Below are 21,047 nucleotides of genomic sequence, written 5' to 3'. Positions count from 1 at the left end.
TCTAGGAGGAAGATTCCACATGGTGTGCGGGGAGGGGACCAGCAAATCAGTTGAGTTTGCAGGAGAAATTCTACCCGCTTTCCCCCAAGCTTAGCATTCAGAGATCCAGAGGCTGGAGCCTGAGTTCAGGAAGGTGGGAAGTTTGCAAACAGTTACCTTGCCACTATCCAAACGTTTTCTTTGCTCATGGAATTCAGGTGGGCTTTTCAGGGCTGAAACAGAAAGACACAGACGTGAGCAGAGAGGGCCTGGGGCCGGGAGCGGCGTCGCGGTGCTTGCCGGTGTGCTTGCCGAGCGGTGCACAGTGGAGATGTGATGGACGTGTGATGGCCTTCATCAGGCCACAAGCAATGGAAGAGGAAAGGCCTGGAGGTCACCAGCTTCCCTGCAGCCGGAGAATCCAGAGGAAGGCGGACGTCAGCCTCAAACGAGAGGAGCAGCAGAGACAGAATACGCGACAGGAAGAGAAGTGGCAGAGACAGGGCATTCCAAGATGCTGAGGAGGGACAGGCCTGGGGGAGGAGACCAGGCAATGCTCTAGCTTTAGGCGAGACTGGGGTGACTACCACCCTGTTTGACTTCGCTCTGCCCTTGAGTGCGCAAGTCTGGGTGGAGACTGCAGTCTGTGGAGGAACCTCGTCCCACGTTGCAGGAGGGGACTTGTCCTTTGGGTCAGGGAGTTGGCTGGTGGGGTAGGAACATGCAACCAAAGGGCAGTGAGTGAGAAGCACAGAATCAGACTCTGAGGGCTGGAAGGGACCTTGGAGATGGTGAAATACAGCTCCAAGCCTGAGCGGAATGGGGAAATGGAGGCCCACGGAACGGGACTGCCTCGCCCAGGGTCACACAGGTAGGGCTAGGAGCCTAGGTCTTCTGACAACCTAACTTCTTTCAGGGTGTGATGCTCAAAACACTAACAACCAGTAGGCAGGGCACTGGTCCCTCACAGCTCACAGCAGCCAGAAACAACCTGGACCGAACGCCAGCCTCCCTTCTTTCCAAGACCCGCTGCTCCCCTTCCCAGGTCCCAGCAACTCCTCAGGACGATGCACTGAACTTTTGACTTTGCAAAGCAGTAGAACATCACTCAGCAAAATTCTACCTTTTTACTGGTTTTCCTGATCCCCTGGAACAATTGCAACCAGAAGCCGTAAAGGACCACCTTTCATCAGAAGTGATGAGGCGGTTCAGAGGTTAGAGAATTGCATCAGATAGTTTTCTGGGTAGCAGGTCTGGACAAGTGGGCGAATCACGTGATCCAGGTTTCTAATATTCACTCCCACAGATGTCAACTCTCGAGCGGCAGGCAAGAAAATATTCTTCCAAACCTTGGCTGGCATAAAAAAGTTGGATTTCTAGCCAGATGGGCACTTGGGGCTGTGTGTGTGTGTGTGTGTGTGTGTGTGTGTGTGTGTGTGCATGTGCGTGAGTGTGTGTGCCTCATTCAGCCTTAAGACCATGCCGAATTTGAGCCCAGCTCTCAGACGGGCTTGCTGGACAGCAGGCAGACTCCACTGTGGTCCTGGCAACTGATCGACTACGTTATCCTCTACTGAGGATGCTGCCCGGGAAGCTACTAAGGCATCTCTAAGTCTTCCTGTCTCACCCCGACATCTGCAATGTTGACCAAAGGAACACACAGAGTAGTCCCAGCTGGCTGCCTCGTGCCGAGGAGAATGGACAAGCACACTATTCTCCTCGATCTGACCAGAGACTAAGAGGCTTCCTTCCTTATAGGAAAAAAAGAATCACCCGTTGCTAGACTATCATATTTCCCATGGATCTAACAGCCCCCGTTTCTCTTTGCTGCTTTTCACGCTTAAAATGAGCCTCTCTGCCAACCCTGTCCTTTTCAATGGCCGCTTTCCCCCTCCCTGTCTCCTCACTCAGTGGCTCTGAGGAATCATCTGGAAAACTGTGCAGGCCTGCCGCGTTGCTCACGCATTTTCTCTGATTTGGGTCTGACCCTCATCCTGAGTCAGGAGGCTTGCCGTTACTTGCACTTGATCACAGTTGCAATTTATATTGATGGAGTTCTGAAACCATCTCCCATTTCCCCAGGCAACCAGATGCTACTAATCTGCTTGAAGTCCAGTGGGCCCTGGTGAGTCTGTACAACCTGAACCCATAGGTCTGCACCTCTGTCCGACGGTCTGGTGGTCACCTAAGTGGGTATTATACATTGGTGTGGCTTAATCTCTTCCATAATCCAGAAAAGGAACTGATCTCAGTGTGGCCTTATTAAGTGGTTAAAAAGAGCAACACAGCCTTTGCCTTAAGAAGCAACCCTAAGGGAACAGCATGAATCTATCTTGAGATCGCTCTTACATTCCAAACTCAATTGGTTTTAATTGGTCTTAGGACTTAGGGGCAGTTCATCTGGTTCTCTTATCCCTGAGGTTTTTCAATTCTTATTTGCGGAACTTATTAATTCTCCTATGAAACACTGCGTTTCCTGTATCTTAGCTTGCAGAGCTATAAATCATCACTTCTTGGTGTTAACTATTCCCCTGTGAAATGATTGTACAGTCCAGTTCTCCAGGGCCAGGAGCACAAAGGTCTTCTGGGATCTTCTGCCCCAGGGTGGGAGAGGCTACGCCCATTTAGCCAGAACTTGGGAAGGAAGCTAAAACATCCACACACTGCTTTACCCCACGCTCTTCTTTTCAGGCCTTAAGGGGTGTTACGTGGGGTACCATCTGGCTTGCCATGGGCCCTGTGATTGACATTTGCCTTTTCTGTGATTCCAGAGAATGTGGGTTTTAGCCACGTCCCCTGAGGGCCAGCGAAAGCCATAATGCACCCCCTATCCCAGTTGACTTTTTGGAAGAAAGGACCTCCTTTGCTGCCAGCCCTGGGAGTATCCAATGGCAAAATTTTGTATTTAAGGGACGTTGACATTTAGGATTGAAAAGGAATTTGGATTTCTAAATTAAAAAAAATAATAAGTCAATGTGATCTCAAATTAAAATACGGTTGTAAATTCAGTCAACCCCACGTCTAACTCATTCCGCCTGGAGGAAGATGAATCGCTTCTCACAGGGGAATTCATGTTCTCGCCGCGGAGTTTAGTTAGGGGCTGTTCCTATTTCTGTCCCCGCGGCTCCAGCTAATTTGGGTCAGCTGTGTGTATAAACATTTGCTTACTTAGAGCTCAGGAAAAGATCCCAAGATAAGAACAGGCCTCCTGCGGTCCCCTGCTGCTAACCTCCTGCTTCCAGCAGGAGCCCAGCAAAAGGAGAAAACAGGCTGCAAGGCCATGGACAATCCGTCAGGGAGAGGGGCCTGGCTCTCACAGAGGAGGGGCCTGGGGCTGGTAGCAGCTCTGGTGGCAGAGGCAGGGCCTGCCTTCTCTCCCAGGGCTGCTCACTGCCAGGCTTGCAGGGGAGAACCCAGCTCCCCTGGTATACGGATAAGGACCAAGAGGCAGCATCAGAGAGGCCGCATCTTGGGCAACAGATAGAGCAATGGTTCTCAGAGTGTGGCCCCTGCACCAGCATCTTCAGCAGCAGCTGGAAACTTGTTAATAATACCAATTTCCAGGCCCACAGAATCCAAAGCTCAGGTGGGACGTAGAGGGACAGAGGGGTCTGTGTTGGTACACGCCCTCTGGGAGATCCTGGCGCCCCGGCGTTTACAAGGCCAGTGGGTGCTGATCTAGAGTCCTTGGGAAACTGAGAGTTCAAAAAGTGGGGAATGATGTCTAGGACTGATTTCTCAGTATTTCAAAAAGCTGAAGAAAAAGGGTGTGTTTGCCCAGAGAAAGGCTGCTTAGTTCAATGAAACTGCCGCTTCTCATACTTGCTGTCTCGAATCAGAATAACTTGGGTTAGAACTGGCTGTTCTCATCAAGAAGCACTGGCTGGTAAGCTTATATGCCACTAATTAAAGACAGATATATGGATTAATAATTCACATATGTAGCGTTCTTTGGGAGGAAGACAAAACTAATTCCAACGCAAGACCTATGGCAGTAATGGGTACAGTTTAAAAAGTGACTAAAATTTTGGGAGCCTTCCCTGCAGGCTCTGTCCTTGCTTTGCCATCTATTTTTGGAACAGCCTTGAACACGTCTGATAGGTTTCCTGTGTTCTCAGTTTCCCACTTACAAAAGGCATCTAGTAGTACCTGTCCTCTCTTGGCTCTGTTTTTAAGGACAAGTTGGACCACGAGTATTTTTTTTTCCCAAACAAATGGGCTCCATGCTATGGGTGTGATAATGCCTTGGAAATTGTCTTAACTCTTTAGGTAGCAACAGGTTGCCTATTCGGTACCCAAAGGATGGCCTCAGGGGTCTGAAAAGAGTGCATTTTCCCAACGGAGCTCTGTAATATTTAAGGCCTGGCTTGCGCACTTGGAGAATTTAATGCATCACACATGAATACTTTGGAATTTCGCAGAAGGGTTCAAAGACAAATTCAAAGGGTGCCTGTCATCACTGGTTTACTAGTTTCTAAGGAGCAAGGAACTAGAAAATCGAAGGAAAGAGGGAGGGAAATAAAGAAGTGAGGATTTTAGACCCAAAGGGGCTTGGCATGAAAATCCAGGGCGCCTTTTTTTTTTTTTTCCTCTCTCTGAGTTTGAGATGTTAGAAGGAAGGGGAGAGGGACAGATGAAACCCTCGTGCCGTGTTCTGCTCAAACAGCCAACAGTGTGTGGTACGGAGGGTGCTGTGGGGAGAAGCCAAGTCAGATGGAGGCACTGAGGAAGGGAAGGAAGACTTTGCCCCGTCAACGTCTCAAAACTATCAGGAAGCTGCATGTGCTGTGGGTAGAGGAAGTGCCCCGTCACTCTTCTTGCTATGCAGGAGGATCACAGAATTCAGGGATTTACCAAGGCTTTGCAGTAAGTATGTGGCTGCTGAGGCTTGGATTAGTCTGCAAAACAAATAAAGGCAGCACCATTCACAGACAGCTCATCGTATCTTTCCATTCATTGACATCGATCAGACCATGGAACCAGGCTGCCCAGAAACTTCTTTCTGGCCAGCGGTGCTTTCTCTGGGTCTCTGGGGAGGAGTCGCAGCCTCTCTGGGCCCCTGGGCCTCTGTAATCCACTTCAGTTCTCTAATCTCGTTTTCTATATTCCCGGAGAATAAACTCAATGTTCCCTCCTCTCTCCCCTGGGTTCCTATAGATCAGCCCCACTGTAGTAGCAGAAGGAAAGGGAGAGAAAGTCATCTATTTCCTTCAATTCTCCCAGAAACTCACTCCATGTAGCGGTGGGACATTATCCAATATTATGAATGGGGATAACTAAGCAGGAGCGATTTGAGGAAACTTCTGGACTGTAGGCTCTTTGAAACAGAATTCATGTCTGACTCCTTTGTGTTCCATAAGGCCTTCCTCCCAGCAGATGGTCAAAATATTTACTGAATTGCTCTATGACCACTGTTTTCTTTTTTTTTTTTTTTGCATTGAAAACTCAGAGCTGATCGTCTTTCTGCACTAAGGCTTCTGAAACGGTTGGAATAAAACGGTATTTAAGATTCAACCCAGGAGAGTGATGCCCAGAGAAAAGAAGATAGTGGGGAAAATCTGCCTGAGAAATAATGAACAGATCTGAGCCCCATCCACAGGTCTCCAGAGGACGAGCCTGGGCTCCATCTCAAAGGCAAGAGAAAATAAGAGAACCTTGATGTCCTCTTGCAGCCTTGAGCCTGGCAGGGAGGGGTGGCAAAGCCATCCCTTTGAACTCTAGTTAATGGTGACAAGCAGGCAATTTGAAATCTCCGTTTTGAGATTCAGAGGTAGGATTTTGGAGAGGAGTCCAAACGATATATTCTTAAAGTAATATTTCTAAGTTAATGTTGAGAGGCTATTTCACTCAGATTTCACGACTCTTCGGAAAATGTGAATTCCGCCACTGATACTATAAACGTGAAAGCAATCTTAGAAGCCAACCTGGGCCCATGCTTCTGGCCCGAGAACGCTTTCCCACTGTTTAAAGTTGTTCAAGGGGCCGTGTGCCTTCCTTGACTAAATTCAAGGAAAAATGCCTTTAAGGGCATTCAAAGCACCGGAAGGGGAAAATCCTAAACCTATAATATATACAAGTAAGATATGAGTACATGCTTAAGAGAGGTGATGAAGGGCGATTATAAAAGAGACTTTGATTCTGTGATTGCTGTGGCCTGTTGGTTACTCATCAGCAACTTTGAAACCTGCAGGATGCAAGCCCATGAAGGAGGAAGAAATTAAATTCAATCCATGTGGACCAGTTTCACTAGTCTACTGAAAATCACCCATGGTCCCACTGGAGTCAGTGGGGGAGAAACCTTCTACTTCATCATCAGTTTGGTGCACATTTGAAATGAGACCAGCCACAGAGCAAACTCAGTGGAATTTTCCATTCACTCTTGGTCATGGTGAGACATAGATTACAACGTAGAACCCAAAGCCATTTCATTAAAACCATGGGCTTTTCCTTGGCATTTTCACATATACATGTTTTTATTTTCCCAAATTCCAACTGAATTTTTCTGGCCACAAAATGCTTGATGATAGAAACTTAAGGAAGTGCTTTTACAGTTCCAGTGATTCCTTTTGAATATTTGAGTCAAGAGCCCTACACCAGGATCAGGAGACACGGGTTCTGGCCTCAGCTCTGCCGCACTAGGAGTGCCTCAGCTCTGCCGCACTAGGAGTGGACTGCACTTTTTTTTGCAATGGACAATGCCCTTGGGATTTAATCTAATGTACCACTCATGACTAATTCTGTCCAAGGAGACCAGGCGTTTCCATTGATCAGCTAAAAACTGCAGAGCCATCCGATAACACCATAAGGACAATGGACAATTCACTTGGCCATAAGCTTTCCATTTAGGCAATTATGACAAGTTTGAAAATTCAGGGGGAGCACTGCAATTATTTCCAACGTATGGATAACGTGAGATCGTGTTACTAATTTTATCGTGCGTGCATTTAAGGTCTCACAGTTCAGGTTTGTAAGTAGGACCACACTGGGCCCTGATTTTGGGATATTTGAAAAGCCTCCTAGGCCTCTCCAATCTCGGTTTCATGGAGGTTAAAGACAATGAGACGTGGACTAGGGAAGGGATTTTCAAACTCTGTTTGAAGACGACCAGTGCTCTGGGGAGGATAATCAGGGTCATCTAGGAGGGATGAGGGGAGCCGGGTGAATGGGACAGAGGACCCCGACCCTGTTCCAGTCAGTGTATATATATATATTTTTTTTCCATAAATTAAAAATTTTTATTTATTTATTTATTTATGGCTGCATTGGGGTCTTCGTTGCTGTGCACGGGGTTTCTCTAGTTGCGGCGAGCGGGGGCTACTCTTTGTTGCGGTGTGTGGGCTTCTCATTGCGGTGGCTTCTCCTGCTGCAGAGCACGGGCTCTAGGCGTGCGGGCTTCAGGAGTTGTGGCTCGCGGACTCAGTAGTTGTGGCTCGTGGGCTCAGTAGTTGTGGCACATGGGCTTAGTTGCTCTGTGGCATGTGGGATCTTCCCGGACCAGGGCTTGAACCCGTGTCCCCTGCCTTGGCAGGCGGATTCTCAACCACTGCGCCACCAGGGGAGTATATATATATATATATATACACAGACACACTATCTTTAACTATTAAAAAACATTGAAAATCAGTAAATTAGATGACCTCCAATGACTACCGGCTTTGCTTCCCTCCATTCTACCCCCTTTCTTCCTCCTTTCCTCTTTCCTTCCACTTTAAAAAATTCAAATGATAGAACGAAGACATAAAGAGCCCTCTTGTAGAACATAACTAGTTTCACCCTGACTCATACTATCTGTGTCTCTTGTCACCTTTTCCCCTGAAATCTCGAGTCTCCGCGAAGGACGGTCCTGCTCACTGTGGCCCCCCACAGCACCTGCCACACCACCCTGCAGAGAGCCAAGTTCATCATGAAATGTGTTGAGTTTGATTGAGCTGAAAGGACCCTGAGACCGTGGGCTCCTGTTCCTTCCTCTAGAGCGGCTGCTTTTACACACATGCCCCCGGGGGGGCGCTGAGTAAACAGACTGCATGTTTCATGTCTGGGTTGATGAGGCTACCATCTCGGCCCCCAGCCTCTCAGCAGGTGCAGGGGCCCGACTGGGTCTGGCTTCCCCGGAAGCACTAAGTCATCGAGGTCTAGGGGCTGGGCCTGCAGGGTGCACCTGCTGCGGCTCTGACATTTTTCCACAGCAGAATCGACACCCTTGGGAAGCCTGGAGAGGAGACGGCTAAAGAGTAAGGAAAACTGACGATGCTTAATCAACCCTTCTCATTTTTCTGAATTAAAAAGAAATATCATTGCATTACTCTTAGGACTTTCCCCCAGCAATTATCTTAATCATACGATGGGCTATGGATGCAAAATTTCTGTCAAGCAGTATTTCGTTAATATGTACACTATTTGATTCTGAAAATCCTGGACAACAAAATATTCTATCTTCATTGGATTCGACTCTACAAATGGACGTTCAATTTGCATGACTTACATAAGGGTGTTATGTACAAATGCACCCTCGGGTTCATTCCTATTTTTATTAGGTGTTTCACTGACTCCCTGAAATTTAACCCCAGCGACCTACAAACAAAAGTTGACTCTCATCCAAAAGCCAGCTGCAAGACCCGGGCTTGGACTATTTAAGCACGTAGGTTAAACTTTAAATCAGCTGTGAACAGCTTGAGGGGATGCAAAGGTACCAGGCCTCTCTACTCCAATTGCCTTTCCAGAATTAAGGGAAAGAAACACCCGTGAAGGAACAGGTTATTTGAATCCCACTGAAACCGATGTGCTCGTCTTATATCTGAGGGCACGTGGCAGAGACTGTGGTCTACGGAGAGGATCCTGGTGGATCTAGACTTGCCTACACTCCATTCTTAGTGAATCGTTCTTCTGGACGTGGTTAAACAAGTTCGATTCTACGTGTCTGCAACAGGATTCTGAAAAAGACTGGCCTGCTCACAATGGAGCGCGAACGTCTTTATCTGTCTCGAAGTCTGCAGACTCTTGGTCTTTCCGGGGTTTTAGCACCTGCCCTGCTGGGCTGACTGAGATGAAACAGGCCACGCAGACTTGTACCTTTGGTTTCTCTTCCTCACTGTACATTTTATTGAAGCAGCCTTTCAGCTGCAAGGTGAGATCTTTCTTCTGTGCTTTAGCAAACCTCTAAAAAAGTTGTTCTGCCATAAGGCCACTGGCTGTTTATTCTTTGTAGCGCTTAGCCATGAACAAAGAACTTCACCTGAATTACCAAAGGAAAGGGACTTGAATATTCTTAGTTCTGTTCTGGTTCTGAAGCACGGACAACACTTAAGTTGTTTGGACCTTGGATCACAGGGCACCAAGGTTACTACCTGCAGGACATTCAGTCAAGGGCACATGCTTAACCCTGAAGCCACCGTCATGACGAGGACCTGGATTTCTGCAGGAGTCATTATGGATATTGACTTTTAAATCTTGCTGGGGTGAGAAGTTCGAAAGTGTCACCTAAAGGAGCTTACGTGGTGATTCCATTTATCCAGTACTTTTCCTGTTTCTATAGCTAACCAAAAGTTAGCTTCCATTGCTTAACCGGCAGGAAATTTCAAACATATCTTCTAAAAAATATGATAATCCTTCTTCTTTGACCCAAATGATGGCCAGTAATTCAATGTTATACCATTTACACTAGAATGGTATTGCCGCTCATTATTCCAGAAAGGAAGCACTGGACAATATTCAGTTACTTGTGGACTCAGGTACCCACACAGAAGTGAAACCGAGGAGGTGAGAAAAAGGTGATGTGATTGATGCTTCCGGAAAGAAGAGTGATTAGATCCAATTCTAAAAGTAGGAGAGAGGGATGGACGCCCATAGAATTGTGTTTGTCCTATAAACAAACCACCACATTAGAATTTTATATGATTAAAGGGAAGCGCTTACAGGTGAGTAGCATTTGGGGCTAAGCCTCCTTGCCAAGGTCTGGGGTTCCTGCTGACACAGAGTCTGTGAGGCTCTGGGGAGACTGATCCGTGGAATTAGACTATGACCTCTGAGGTGCTTTCCAGCTCTCAAGCTGCATGGTCCCATGGTACAGATCAGTCAATAAGAGATGCAGCTACTCACGTGGTATGATGCCTTGGTTAGCCAGCTGTTCTTGGGTCCTTCTCTGTTGAAGCCGTAACTGTAAAACTTAGAAAAGCAAGTGTTAGTTTGTGAGTCGGGCTAAGACTGATCGCAATCACTTCTATTTGCCTCGTACTTTTTTTTTTTTTTTTGCATCACTCTTCTTGCATTATTTCTAGAACAGTTCTGAAAGTCTGCGTGAAGGACACTTGCGCGTCTGTTGTAGACGTGGAGAAGGAAGGATGAGAGAAGCTGAGGGGCTTGCAGGGTTTTGCAGCAAGTGGGTAACAGCCAGAGACTGGAAGACTTGTCTCCTCTGTGAAGTGAATGTTACTTTCACAGCACCATGCCCTGTCTTCCCCTGCTAGACCACCTGGGAGGTGAATACCATCAAACACTGCTGGGAGCTCGGCCATGATTTCAAAGGAGGAGACGGAGTAAAGGAAGCTTGGCCTCTCCACTCTCCCCTGGGTTCAAATCCCATCTCTAGCCCCTTCCTATGTGGGTAACTCTGGGCAAGTTGCTCAACGTCTCTGACCCTCAGAGTGTTTTCATTTGTAACTGGGAACAACGCCTGCCTTACAGGATTGTTATATAGTTTGATTAAACTGTGTATGCAGACTGCTTAGCAGGGTGCCTGGCACCTAAGTCATCAATAAATGGTAGTATTCTGAGAGTTTAGAATCCACCTGGAAATTCAGAGAAGGGCTATTGGAGTCATGCTTTACTTAGAAAAATTAAAACATTGTAATCTGTCCAAACGATAAATTATAAAACTTTGTTACTATCCCTAGCATATTATTTATGATTTTCTCATTCTCTTCACCCCTTTCCTCCTAAAAAAATACCCATCATCTTTGGACATTTACAATTTCTCAGGGAGATTCTGAGTTCGCCATCTTGGTTCCCGGGTTTAAGTTGCTCAGGATAAGAACAAAAAGAGCAGAAATTTTCAAGGAGAGGGATTGGTTTAATCGCCTTATAATGAAAAGAGAGAATAACCATTGCTTTTATGAAGATAAAATTAGAATGGAGAGAAGAGAAGCAAAGATGAAAAGGATATATGGGCTAATGTTCAAGTTTATTTAGTATTTCAGAGTGAGGCTTCAGAGCAAATGCAGTCATAAGATACACTGAGAGAGTACTGGAGAAAGACAATTTTAAAAAGTGTTGCTGTGGGTTTTGAATTGGCTTCTCACCAAACTTCTTTGGGAGAGACCAATGTCGCTGAAATACTTTTAATTACTTTTGGTGGCTGGACTGTGCTTCACTGAATAGCCTCATATGACTCCATCTTAGGACTGGACAACAAAGAGGACTAAATTATTTAACTTTGTGGATACATGAAAACGACACGAGCGTTTATTATTCAAGCCCTCCTTCAGACCAACCCTCTTACTGATAAAAACCATAAACTCTGAACATAATGTGAAAAATAACTACGTAAGGATTCTGAATAGTGACAAAATCAGGCAGACTGTAGGGAGGAGTTGAAACTTGGAGAGGTGACTTACATGCAGGTGAGTTTCTCATTTCGGGGCGGGAGGCTTTGCCTTGAGGGTGGCCTGTAGTCATGAAGTGGCAAGTCATAGGCAGTTAAAACTCCAATAGAAAACCTGCTCATCTTTCTGGCCAGAGGAATCAGGAAAAGGTGCCCAGACAACCAAGGCTGCCCACCAGGGAGTAAGAGGGAAATCAGCAAGGGAGGGAGCTGGAGGAGGGGGTTCCCTAATTCCATGTGTGAATCTCTCCAAGTTTCAGGTTGATCCACTAATGATGTTTCCATGGGGCAGATTCAAAGCAGCACAGCAAAGGTTTAAAATTAAACTGGAATTTGGACATCTGTGCACACAGGCAAGAGAGAGCTTAAAGTGGGACTCTACCTGGGTTAACTGTGTGCTAAACCAAAAACATCAGCATTCTCCTGAGGACCATAGGAGTCTATGTGTAAGATTCACAATGTCCAGGATGCAATGCACAATTACTCTACACACTAAGAATCAGGAAAATGTGACCCACTCTAAATAGAAAAGACAATAATGAGATGCTAACCTTGAGATGACCCACATGTTGGAATTATCAGACAAGGCCTTTAGTTATTTTCAACTATGCTCAATGAAGTAAAAGAAAACATACTCGAAATGAATGTAAAGACAGGAAGTCTCACCAAGAAAACAGAACACATAAAAAGGAATCAAATGGAAATACACAACTTAACAGTAGAATATCTGAAATAAAAAAGTCACCGAAAGGCCTGAAAAGAGAATGAATATTAGAGTAATTAATCGGTATACTTGAACACAGAGCAAACTGAAGAAGAGAGAGGGAAATGATGGAAAAAGTGGACAGAGCCTCTGGTACCTGTGCCGCAATATCAAAAAGTCTAATATCAGCTAATTAGAGTCCTAGAGAGAGAGCAGAAAAATAAATAATTGCCCAAACTCCCTAAATTCGGTGAAAAACAGAAATTTACAGATTCAGAAAGTTCAACAAACCCCAAACCAGATATAGTCACAGAAAACCACACTTAGATACATCATAATCCAATGGCTGAAAACCAAAGAGAAGGAGAAAATCTTGAAAGTAGCCAGGAAAAACAACACATTACATAAAGGGAAACATTGATTTAAATAATCACAGACTTCTCAGTAGAAATCATGGAGTCCAGAAAATAAAACAAAATGAAAACAAACCTGAAACTGTCAACCCAGAATAGGAAATATCCTCTAGGAATGAAGGTGAAATAAAGATATGTTCAGGTAAAAGGGAAACAGGATAATTTGTTGCCAGCAGACTTTACTACAATAAGGAATTAATTTCCTTATTACTTACTACTATGGTTAAGGAAATTCTTCAGGCTGAAGGGGAATGATATCAGAAGGAAACCTGGATATTCAAGAATGATGAAAGCATATCAGAAATGGTAACTAGCTGGGTAAATTTTAAAGATTTTTTTTCTTCTTAAGTTTAAGAAATATATATGTCATATGTGTGTGTGTGTGTGTGTGCGCGCGTATATATATATATATATATATAACTGTTTAGAGAAAAGTCATATCATTGTCTGGTGATGTTCTTAAGGCATGTAGATGTAATACAGGTAACAATTATAACATCAAGGGCCCTTTGTGACAGCAAAGGCTATGGGTAGACTTTAGGTAGACTATGAAAGGTTAATTATGTATATTCTCATCCTTAGAGCAACTAAAAAAAAAATGCCAAGAGGTATAATTTAAAAGAATAAATAGATTAAAATGGAATGTTAAAAAATATTCAAATAATCTAAAACAAGGCAAGAAATGGGGAAAATAGAAACAAAAAGTAGAGGGACAAACAGAAAATGAGTAATAAAGTGGTAATCAATAATTACATTAAATATTAATGGGTTAAACACTCAAAAGGCAGATTATCAGGAGGGATTTTTAAAAAAGCAATATTCAATTATATGCTGTCTACAAGAGACACACTTTATACATAAAGACTCAGATTGGTTAAAAACAAATAGATGGATAAAAGATACACCATACAAACAGTAATCATAAGAAGGTGGAATGGCTATATCAGTTAATACATACTTTAAGTCAAAGAGTATTAACAGAGATAAAGAAGGGACATTTCATAATTATAAAAAAGACAATTCATCAGGAAGACTTAGCAATTATAAATGGATAGGCATCTAATAAGAGCTTCAAATTACAGGAAGCAAAAACTGACAGAATTAAAGGGATAGACAATTTCAAAATCATGGTAGATTTTTAAGATCCCTCTCAACACTTGGTAGAACTAGATAAAAAATTACTAATGACATAGAGGATGTGAACAACAATATCAACCATCTTGATTTAATTTATATTTATAGAGCTCTACACCCACGCACTACAGAATAAACATCCTTCTCAAGTGCACATAGTACATTCATCAAACTAGACCATAAAACAAGTTTCAATAAAAAAAACTGAACTCATATAAAGTATTTCTCTGATCACACTGGAATTAATTAGAAACGGGAACCAATGTGCTTTTTAGGAAAATACCAGGTGATAACTTCTAAATAATTCATAGGTCAAAAAATAAATCACGAGGGAAATTACAGATATTTTGAACCTAATGATAATGAATATACAACATACTACAATTTATGGGATGCAGATAAAGCAATGCTTAGAGGGGAACTTAGAGTCTTAAGTGCTTCTGTTAGATTAGGAGAAAGAGTTAAATAATCAATGACCTAAGTTTCTACCTTAGTGAGCTAAAAAAGAAGTATACTCAAAGTAAGGAGAAGGAAGAGAAATAAAGATCAGAGCAGAAATCTTCAAAACAGAAAGCAGACAAGTACCAGAGAAAATTAACAAAGCCAAAGGCTGGTTCTTTGCCAAGACAACAAAACTGACAAAGCCTCACCAGACTGACAAAAAAAAAAAAAGAGAGAGAGAGAGAGAGAGAGAAAGGATAAATTTTACCAGTATCAGGAATTACCACCCTAGACACTCGACATTAGAAAGGATAACAGGAAAATATCATTAACAAATTTGTGCCAATAAACTTGACAATTTAGATAAAATTTCTTGAAAACTACAACTTACCACAATTGATACAAGAAGAACCAGAAATCTGAATATGCTATATTTAATAAATAAATTACACTGATTACCAAAAAGTTCCCCCCTCAAAAAACCCTCCAAGCCCAGACTGTTTCACTAGTAAATTCTATCAAAATATTGTGATTGGAATAAGTGATTTTGCAAGTTCTCCATCAAATAACTTCCATATTCTATATATTACACCAAAAGTAAGTTAAGAATCCTCAATTATTTTGTATTTATCATAGATCTTAATCCAATAAAGGAAAAAGTTTGGAGAGATATCCCATTACTAGTGTCAACCATTTTGAAGCCTGCTTCAGTTCTCTAGATATAAAGCTATTTTGACTTAGATTGACTGCATTAAAGTAATGGAAGTGAATGAAAGAGAAAACTATGAAAACACTTTTGAACAAAAAAAATGGAAGAATTTGGTGATATGAAGGAAGAGAGAAATATATATATATATCCCCACATGTGAAATCTGACGTATGGCTTGAGGCTAGACTATAACTTTAATTTATTCCAAATAATTGGCAAACTACATATATCTCTGCCATTTATTAAAGAATTTTCCTTTGCTCACTGATTTGTAATGTTGCTCTCATCATTTATTAGAGTTCTAATATAAGCCATGATCTGTTTCTAGGTGCTAAGTTCTAATTTATGCTAATTTACACTTCTTATCCTTTTCTCTCCTCTTAGCAGCAAAAGTAGTAAATGTTTTCTGTTTCGAGATGGCAGACGGAGTACACAACTGATTGCTATAAATAACAGAAATGATAGTTTAAAAACTCTATACCTTCACAGGGAAACAAAAAGGGGATTCCTCAGTGGATTGGAACTGTAAGTAATCTCTGAGACATAAAATGAATATGGAATTGATTGGATTGGAAAACTCATCCCAAGACATACACAAGTGAGTGACTGAAAGCCATGCCAAGAATCCTCCTTGCCTTGGAGCAGGAAGGAGTCTAAGTAATGTAACAGTATTGTTAACAGTATTGTTAATTGGGGTACCAAAGCTAGAGGTCTGCCCCTACTGTGTCCTGTACCCCTCCATACACTGGATCGGGCATTGGTTACGTGGGATGAAACTGTCTCCAGGTGGGAGCAGTAAACAAGTCATCTTGGGAGACACAGTGGTGGGCTTCAGACTGTGAAGCAACAGGTCTTTTCCCCACAGACTGTGCTCACCTGTGCATCAGACAGTCTAACAGGTATCCGCAGGGCATACGTGAGGGTACAACCAAGAATCACCTAACCTGGGAGGAATGTCAGCACCACGAAAGAAAGGCTCCAAACTTCAACAAAACAGTGTGAACAAACGGAGCAGGTATTTCTCAGAGGCAGGCAAGATGATTTTCATTAATTAAAAATAAAATAAAATAACCACTTCATACCCATTAAGACGGCTACTGTTTAAAAAAATGGGAATTAACAAGTGTTGATGAGGATGTGACGAAACTGCACTGCTGCTGAGAATGTAGACTAGTTTAGCTACTATAGAAACCAGTACGGTGGCTCCTCAAAAAATTAAAATAGAACTACCATATGATCCAGCAATCCCACTTCCGAGTATACGTCCAAAAGAAGTGAAAGCAGAGACTAGAAGAGATACTTGTATACCCAGGTTCATAGCAGCATTATTCACCGTAACCAAAAGGTGGAAATAACCCAAGTGTCCACCAGTGAATGAATGGACAAACAAAATGTTGTGTAGACATACAGTAGGGTATTATTCAGCCTTAACAAGGAAGGAGATTCTGACACATGCTACAATGTCGATGAACCTTGAGGCCATTATGCTGAGTAAAATAAACTAGTCACTAAAGGACAAATACTGCATGATTCCACTGATATGAAGTCCCTAGAGTAGTCAAATTCATAGAGACAGAGAAAACAATGGTGATTGCCAGGGGAGGAGGGGACCAGGCCATGGGGAGTTATTGTTTTAATGAGTACTGAGTTTCAGTTTTGCAAGATGAAAAAGATCTGAAGATGGTTGTAAAACCATGTGAATGTATTTAATACCACTGACTGTACACTTAAAAACGATTAAACTAAATTTTACGTGTTTTACTATAATCAGAAAAATACAATTAAAAAATAAACCAAAGGTCAAAATATAACTTAGTTCATTAAAATAAACACACTCAAGTGGATGGCTGAATGAATACAGTTAAAAATAAATCAGTAAACTGGATGTCTGAGCCATTCTCTTAGAATGTAACATAGAGGGATAAAGGGTGGATAGCAAAAGCAATATGGACTCAATGTAGAAACACTGCAAGATACAGAAAGGCTTCCAGGAAAAAAAATACTCATCCCTGAGCTAGAGATAACTATTACTAATATTCGATTCATGTACTTGAGCTCCTTTTTCCTATATGTTTATGTGGGATCATACAGTAAGTTTTCCGTCATTAGCTGCTCTTTTTAGTAATGTATCACAAATATATTCCTATGCCATTGAATACCCTTCAAAAGAGACAATTTTATAAGCTGCATAGTATTTCTTTTTCTGATTATTCCATAAGTGATTGAACGAAATGCCTGTCATTGAATAATGAGTTTGTTTCCCGTATCTTACCATGTAAAACTGAAGCAGACATTTTTTGTGGTTAATGTGGGGCCACGTCCTCAAGATACTACTTTGGGATACACTCTTAGAAGTGGAACCGTTTGCAGGCTTTTGGTCCGTAAAGCAAACAGCTCTCTTGAGGGGTTATTCCGACGTTCTTCTCACTAGCTAAGTAAAGCACGGCAGGGTTGTCCAGCACCCTTGGCTTTGCTGCTCTTATCACTTGGAAGCTGCTGTAATCCTTCTCTCCAGTGAAGCTGGTGGCCTGGTTGCCAGTTCAGTGCTCCAAGCCTACAGGGAGAGGCCAGACGGCCAAGGGCAGGATGATCTTGGCAGTGGCATTTGTCCCTGGGAGGCTTCTTCTCCAGGTTTGGCAAAGCTCTGATGCTACAGAGGTGGAGACTGAATGACCACCTCCCTTTCCATGCCTGCTTCCGGCTGCATGTGGGAGACCCCTGATATTGGGGCAGAAACCGTACCGCTACTGGCCTTTCCCTCTGGGCACAGCTGTCCTCAGCTATTGTCTGGCCTCCATCCCTGACTGTCTCTCTGTGCTTTACTGACCAGCACTGCCCTCCCTGCTTTCAGCCTGCTGTGGCCATTTGTGTCCCCAGAGCTCTTGGCAAACCTCCACTGCTCCACTGTAGCTAAAAATACTCTGAGCAGAGGGTTGCTTTTCAGCCCAAGCCTTCCCCCACTCCCAGTTCCAAGCACCTACAAATTACGGGTATCCATGGTGCTTCCTCTTCGCTTCCTTTGAGGCCATACGGTTATCTCTGGGAGGTGAAAGGGAGTGAGTTCTTGGCGTCTTTTCCATGTCATCCCAATATGTTCCCTTATGGTGCTGCATTCGGGTGTCAGCCTGTCTTAGCTTTCAGAAACAAAGCAATGTTTCTTCCTCTATTTTTGTGTTCATTTGGGCATCGTTGCCAGAATTAAGAGTCATATGTTTGCACTCAGGTCGCTTCTTTTTTGTTTAAATTAAGTTTCTTTATTAAAAAAATCAAAATCATTACAATGTTATATTTAAGGACAAAAAGAGACAATAAAAACCAATGTGATATTTCCTCCCAATGTTCAAATAAAAACGTGATAATTATTGTGACCAATTACACAATAATTGTTAGGCAATATTTATATCATTCTAGAAATTTCCATAACTTGCCTAGGAACCAATAAGAAGATCTGAGAAAATATTAAGGTTAAAACAAAAAGGAATCCTCAGTACATGCTGTTCTTTACTACACACTATTTACATTAGTGATTTTAATCTAATCATAAAATACCAGCTCTACTATATTAAATTCTCTTCAAGACTGACAATTAGTCCAATTTGGTTTTCTTGGTACAAACACAGGTATTTATTCTAATCAAGTTGCTTCTTTATTCATAAGTTCTGGGCTCTCAATTCTGAGTTTCTCATCTGTCTGGGGCTTTTCTTGCCCCAGTACTACACTATTTGAATTATTCTAGATTTATGATAGATTTTCATGCCTGATAGGGAGGATCTCACATCACTCTTCTTTTATAAATGTGTCTTGACTACTCTAGCCTGCTTTTCCCCCAAAATGAATTTCAGGATGTGAGTAGCAGGTTCCATCATCACCCCAAGAACCTACCTCCCCAGAAGCAGGAGGAATATGTTCCTTTAATATTCTGTAATCACAAGTGCGAACCCTACCTGGATAGGTAGCATCATCCTGGTTAAGATTATTAAAGAATATATAGAAACCTCTGGATCAAGTATAGTGCAGGACCAGGACTAGGTTCCCTGCATGCAGCTGGGGCTGAGACTGGATACCCAACCCAAGAATGGGAGCTAGGAGTACTATTCACAATAGCCAAGACCTGGAAACAACCTAAATGTCCATCGACAGGTGAATGGATAAAGATGTGGTATACACAGACAATGGAATATTATTCAGCCATAAAAAAGAATGAAATAATGCCATGTGCAGCAACATGGATGGACCTAGAGATTATCATACCAAGTGAAGTAAGTCAGAAAGAGAAAGACAAATACCATATGATATCACTTACATGTGGGATCTAAAATATGACACAAACGAATCCATCTACAAAAGAGAGATAGACTCCCAGACAGAGAAGAGACTTGTGGTTGCCAACGGGGAGGTGGGTAGGGGACAGAAGGATTGGGGGTTTGGGATTAACAGATGCAAACTATTATATATAGAACGAATTAACAACAAGGTCCTCCTGTAGAGCTCCGGGAACTAGATTCGATATCCTGTGATAAACCATAATGGAAAAGAATCTGAAAAAGAATGTATATATATGTCTAACTGAATCACTTGCCTATAGAGCAGAAATCAACACAACATTGTAAATCAACTATACTTCAATAAAGTAAATAAATTTAAAAAAAGGATGGGAGCTAGAATATCTCTACACACCACTGGGTTGCAACCAGAACATGTCAGTTGCCTGGGCCCAGCAGAGGAAGCAGGGCCAGTCAGGATGGGAAGGACCGGGTACAACTGTGCACGTCTCTGAAGAGTTTCAGGTTAAAGAGGAGGGAGCTATCGGGATTGATGGACACTGTGACATTTCTCTTGTCACACAGAAAACCACCTCTGCTATATGCCCAGACAGACCTTTCCTGATGCAAAAGGGAAGCAATACGATGGAGCAAGGGTGGGAATGGAAAACAGACTCAACTTTGATTCCACCAAGCCGCGTGACCCTGAGTAAGTCACTCTGTCTACGAGTCCTAGCCTTCTCTGTGTATAGCAACAGTGTCAATGACAAATCAGAATAACCAATTTCACAGGATTATTGGGATGGAGTTAACGAGTTAACCACTTTCGAACCTATACGAGGCTGTCAAATACCTTTCTGTTTTATACTGCTAATAGCTGCTTCGGGAGAAAGCCCAACTGCTGGGTTCTGGTTACAGAATTTGAAGAGAAGGAGCTTTAACTTGTAGTGGGAGCCCTAAAGTATAAGTTTTAGAAAGTCACTGCTGTCTTTAAATACTGGCCAAGTTCAGGGCTAGCAGTTGCTGGGGGCAGCTGATGCAAATTGTAAAGGAGGGATTTGTAGGAAGAAGGGACCAGAGGTACAGAGGTTATACAGTATGGAGAGTGAAGTGGGAAAGGCAGAGGACAGAAAAGGAAGTGAATGGTAGAAGCTGAATCAGGAACTCAACACAGATCAATTCTTCCATCTTCCTGTTCACTATTTCTCCCCGTCTCTCTGGCATTGGTAGAATTGAAAAGTGCCAGTCTCTCGGACACAAGTTTTTATATAAATCATCTCATCGAAACCTCCCATTAATCCTGTAGTTGTATGAATTCTGATCCCTACGTTAAAACTCATAAGGCCCAGAGGGTGTAAATAGCTCCTCCAAGGCCACAGACTTACGAAGCAAGGACAGCGAACTTCAAACCCATGACTTCGGACTTTAAAGTTTTGCCTCATGGGTGCAAATCCTGAATGGAACCATTTGGATGATAAAATGGTAACTTCTTCCATGTTAAACCTTATGTTTTAATGTATTTCCTCCATTGGAAGGGTTCCTTTCAAATGAAGAATCAGGAGCCACTAGAAAACGAGGCATGTTTTATGCTCCCTGCCTCTTTGGTAACCCAACGTAAGGGACCCTCAGCTCAGCATTACCGTCCGTAGTGTTTCCATAGCAACAGTCATGTGGAGTACCATTCTCACCAACACAGGTGATGGGCTCAGTGGAGTCTCCAGTTAGGATGAGGCTCCTGAATGATCCCAGACTCTGACGGCATCACACAGAGTTGTTGCCATGGTTTTGGTGAGAAGTATTGCTTTTCTGA

The 21,047-nt window shown here is 42.9% G+C and overlaps 1 protein-coding gene across 2 annotated transcripts in view; it reads right to left on the bottom strand.

The window, feature by feature from the left end:
• Nucleotides 1-21,047, bottom strand: part of MYOCD (myocardin) — a 90,887-nt gene that overhangs the window by 45,866 nt on the left and 23,974 nt on the right. For both annotated transcript variants that reach the window (XM_027130278.1, XM_027130279.1), the window contains exons 2-3: nucleotides 10,075-10,140; nucleotides 157-212 (exon numbers count right to left, since the gene is read on the bottom strand). In XM_027130278.1, the coding sequence (XP_026986079.1) occupies nucleotides 157-212; nucleotides 10,075-10,140 (122 nt within the window). The remainder of the gene's footprint in view (nucleotides 1-156; nucleotides 213-10,074; nucleotides 10,141-21,047) is intronic.

This window comes from Aethalodelphis obliquidens, unplaced genomic scaffold, assembly GCF_003676395.1.
Source record: "Aethalodelphis obliquidens isolate GAN/ISIS:26980383/991018 unplaced genomic scaffold, ASM367639v1 scaffold38, whole genome shotgun sequence".
Classification (NCBI taxonomy): domain Eukaryota; kingdom Metazoa; phylum Chordata; class Mammalia; order Artiodactyla; family Delphinidae; genus Aethalodelphis; species Aethalodelphis obliquidens.
The sequence above is the reverse complement of the archived record's forward strand: the minus strand, read 5'-3'. Positions and strand labels throughout refer to the sequence as shown.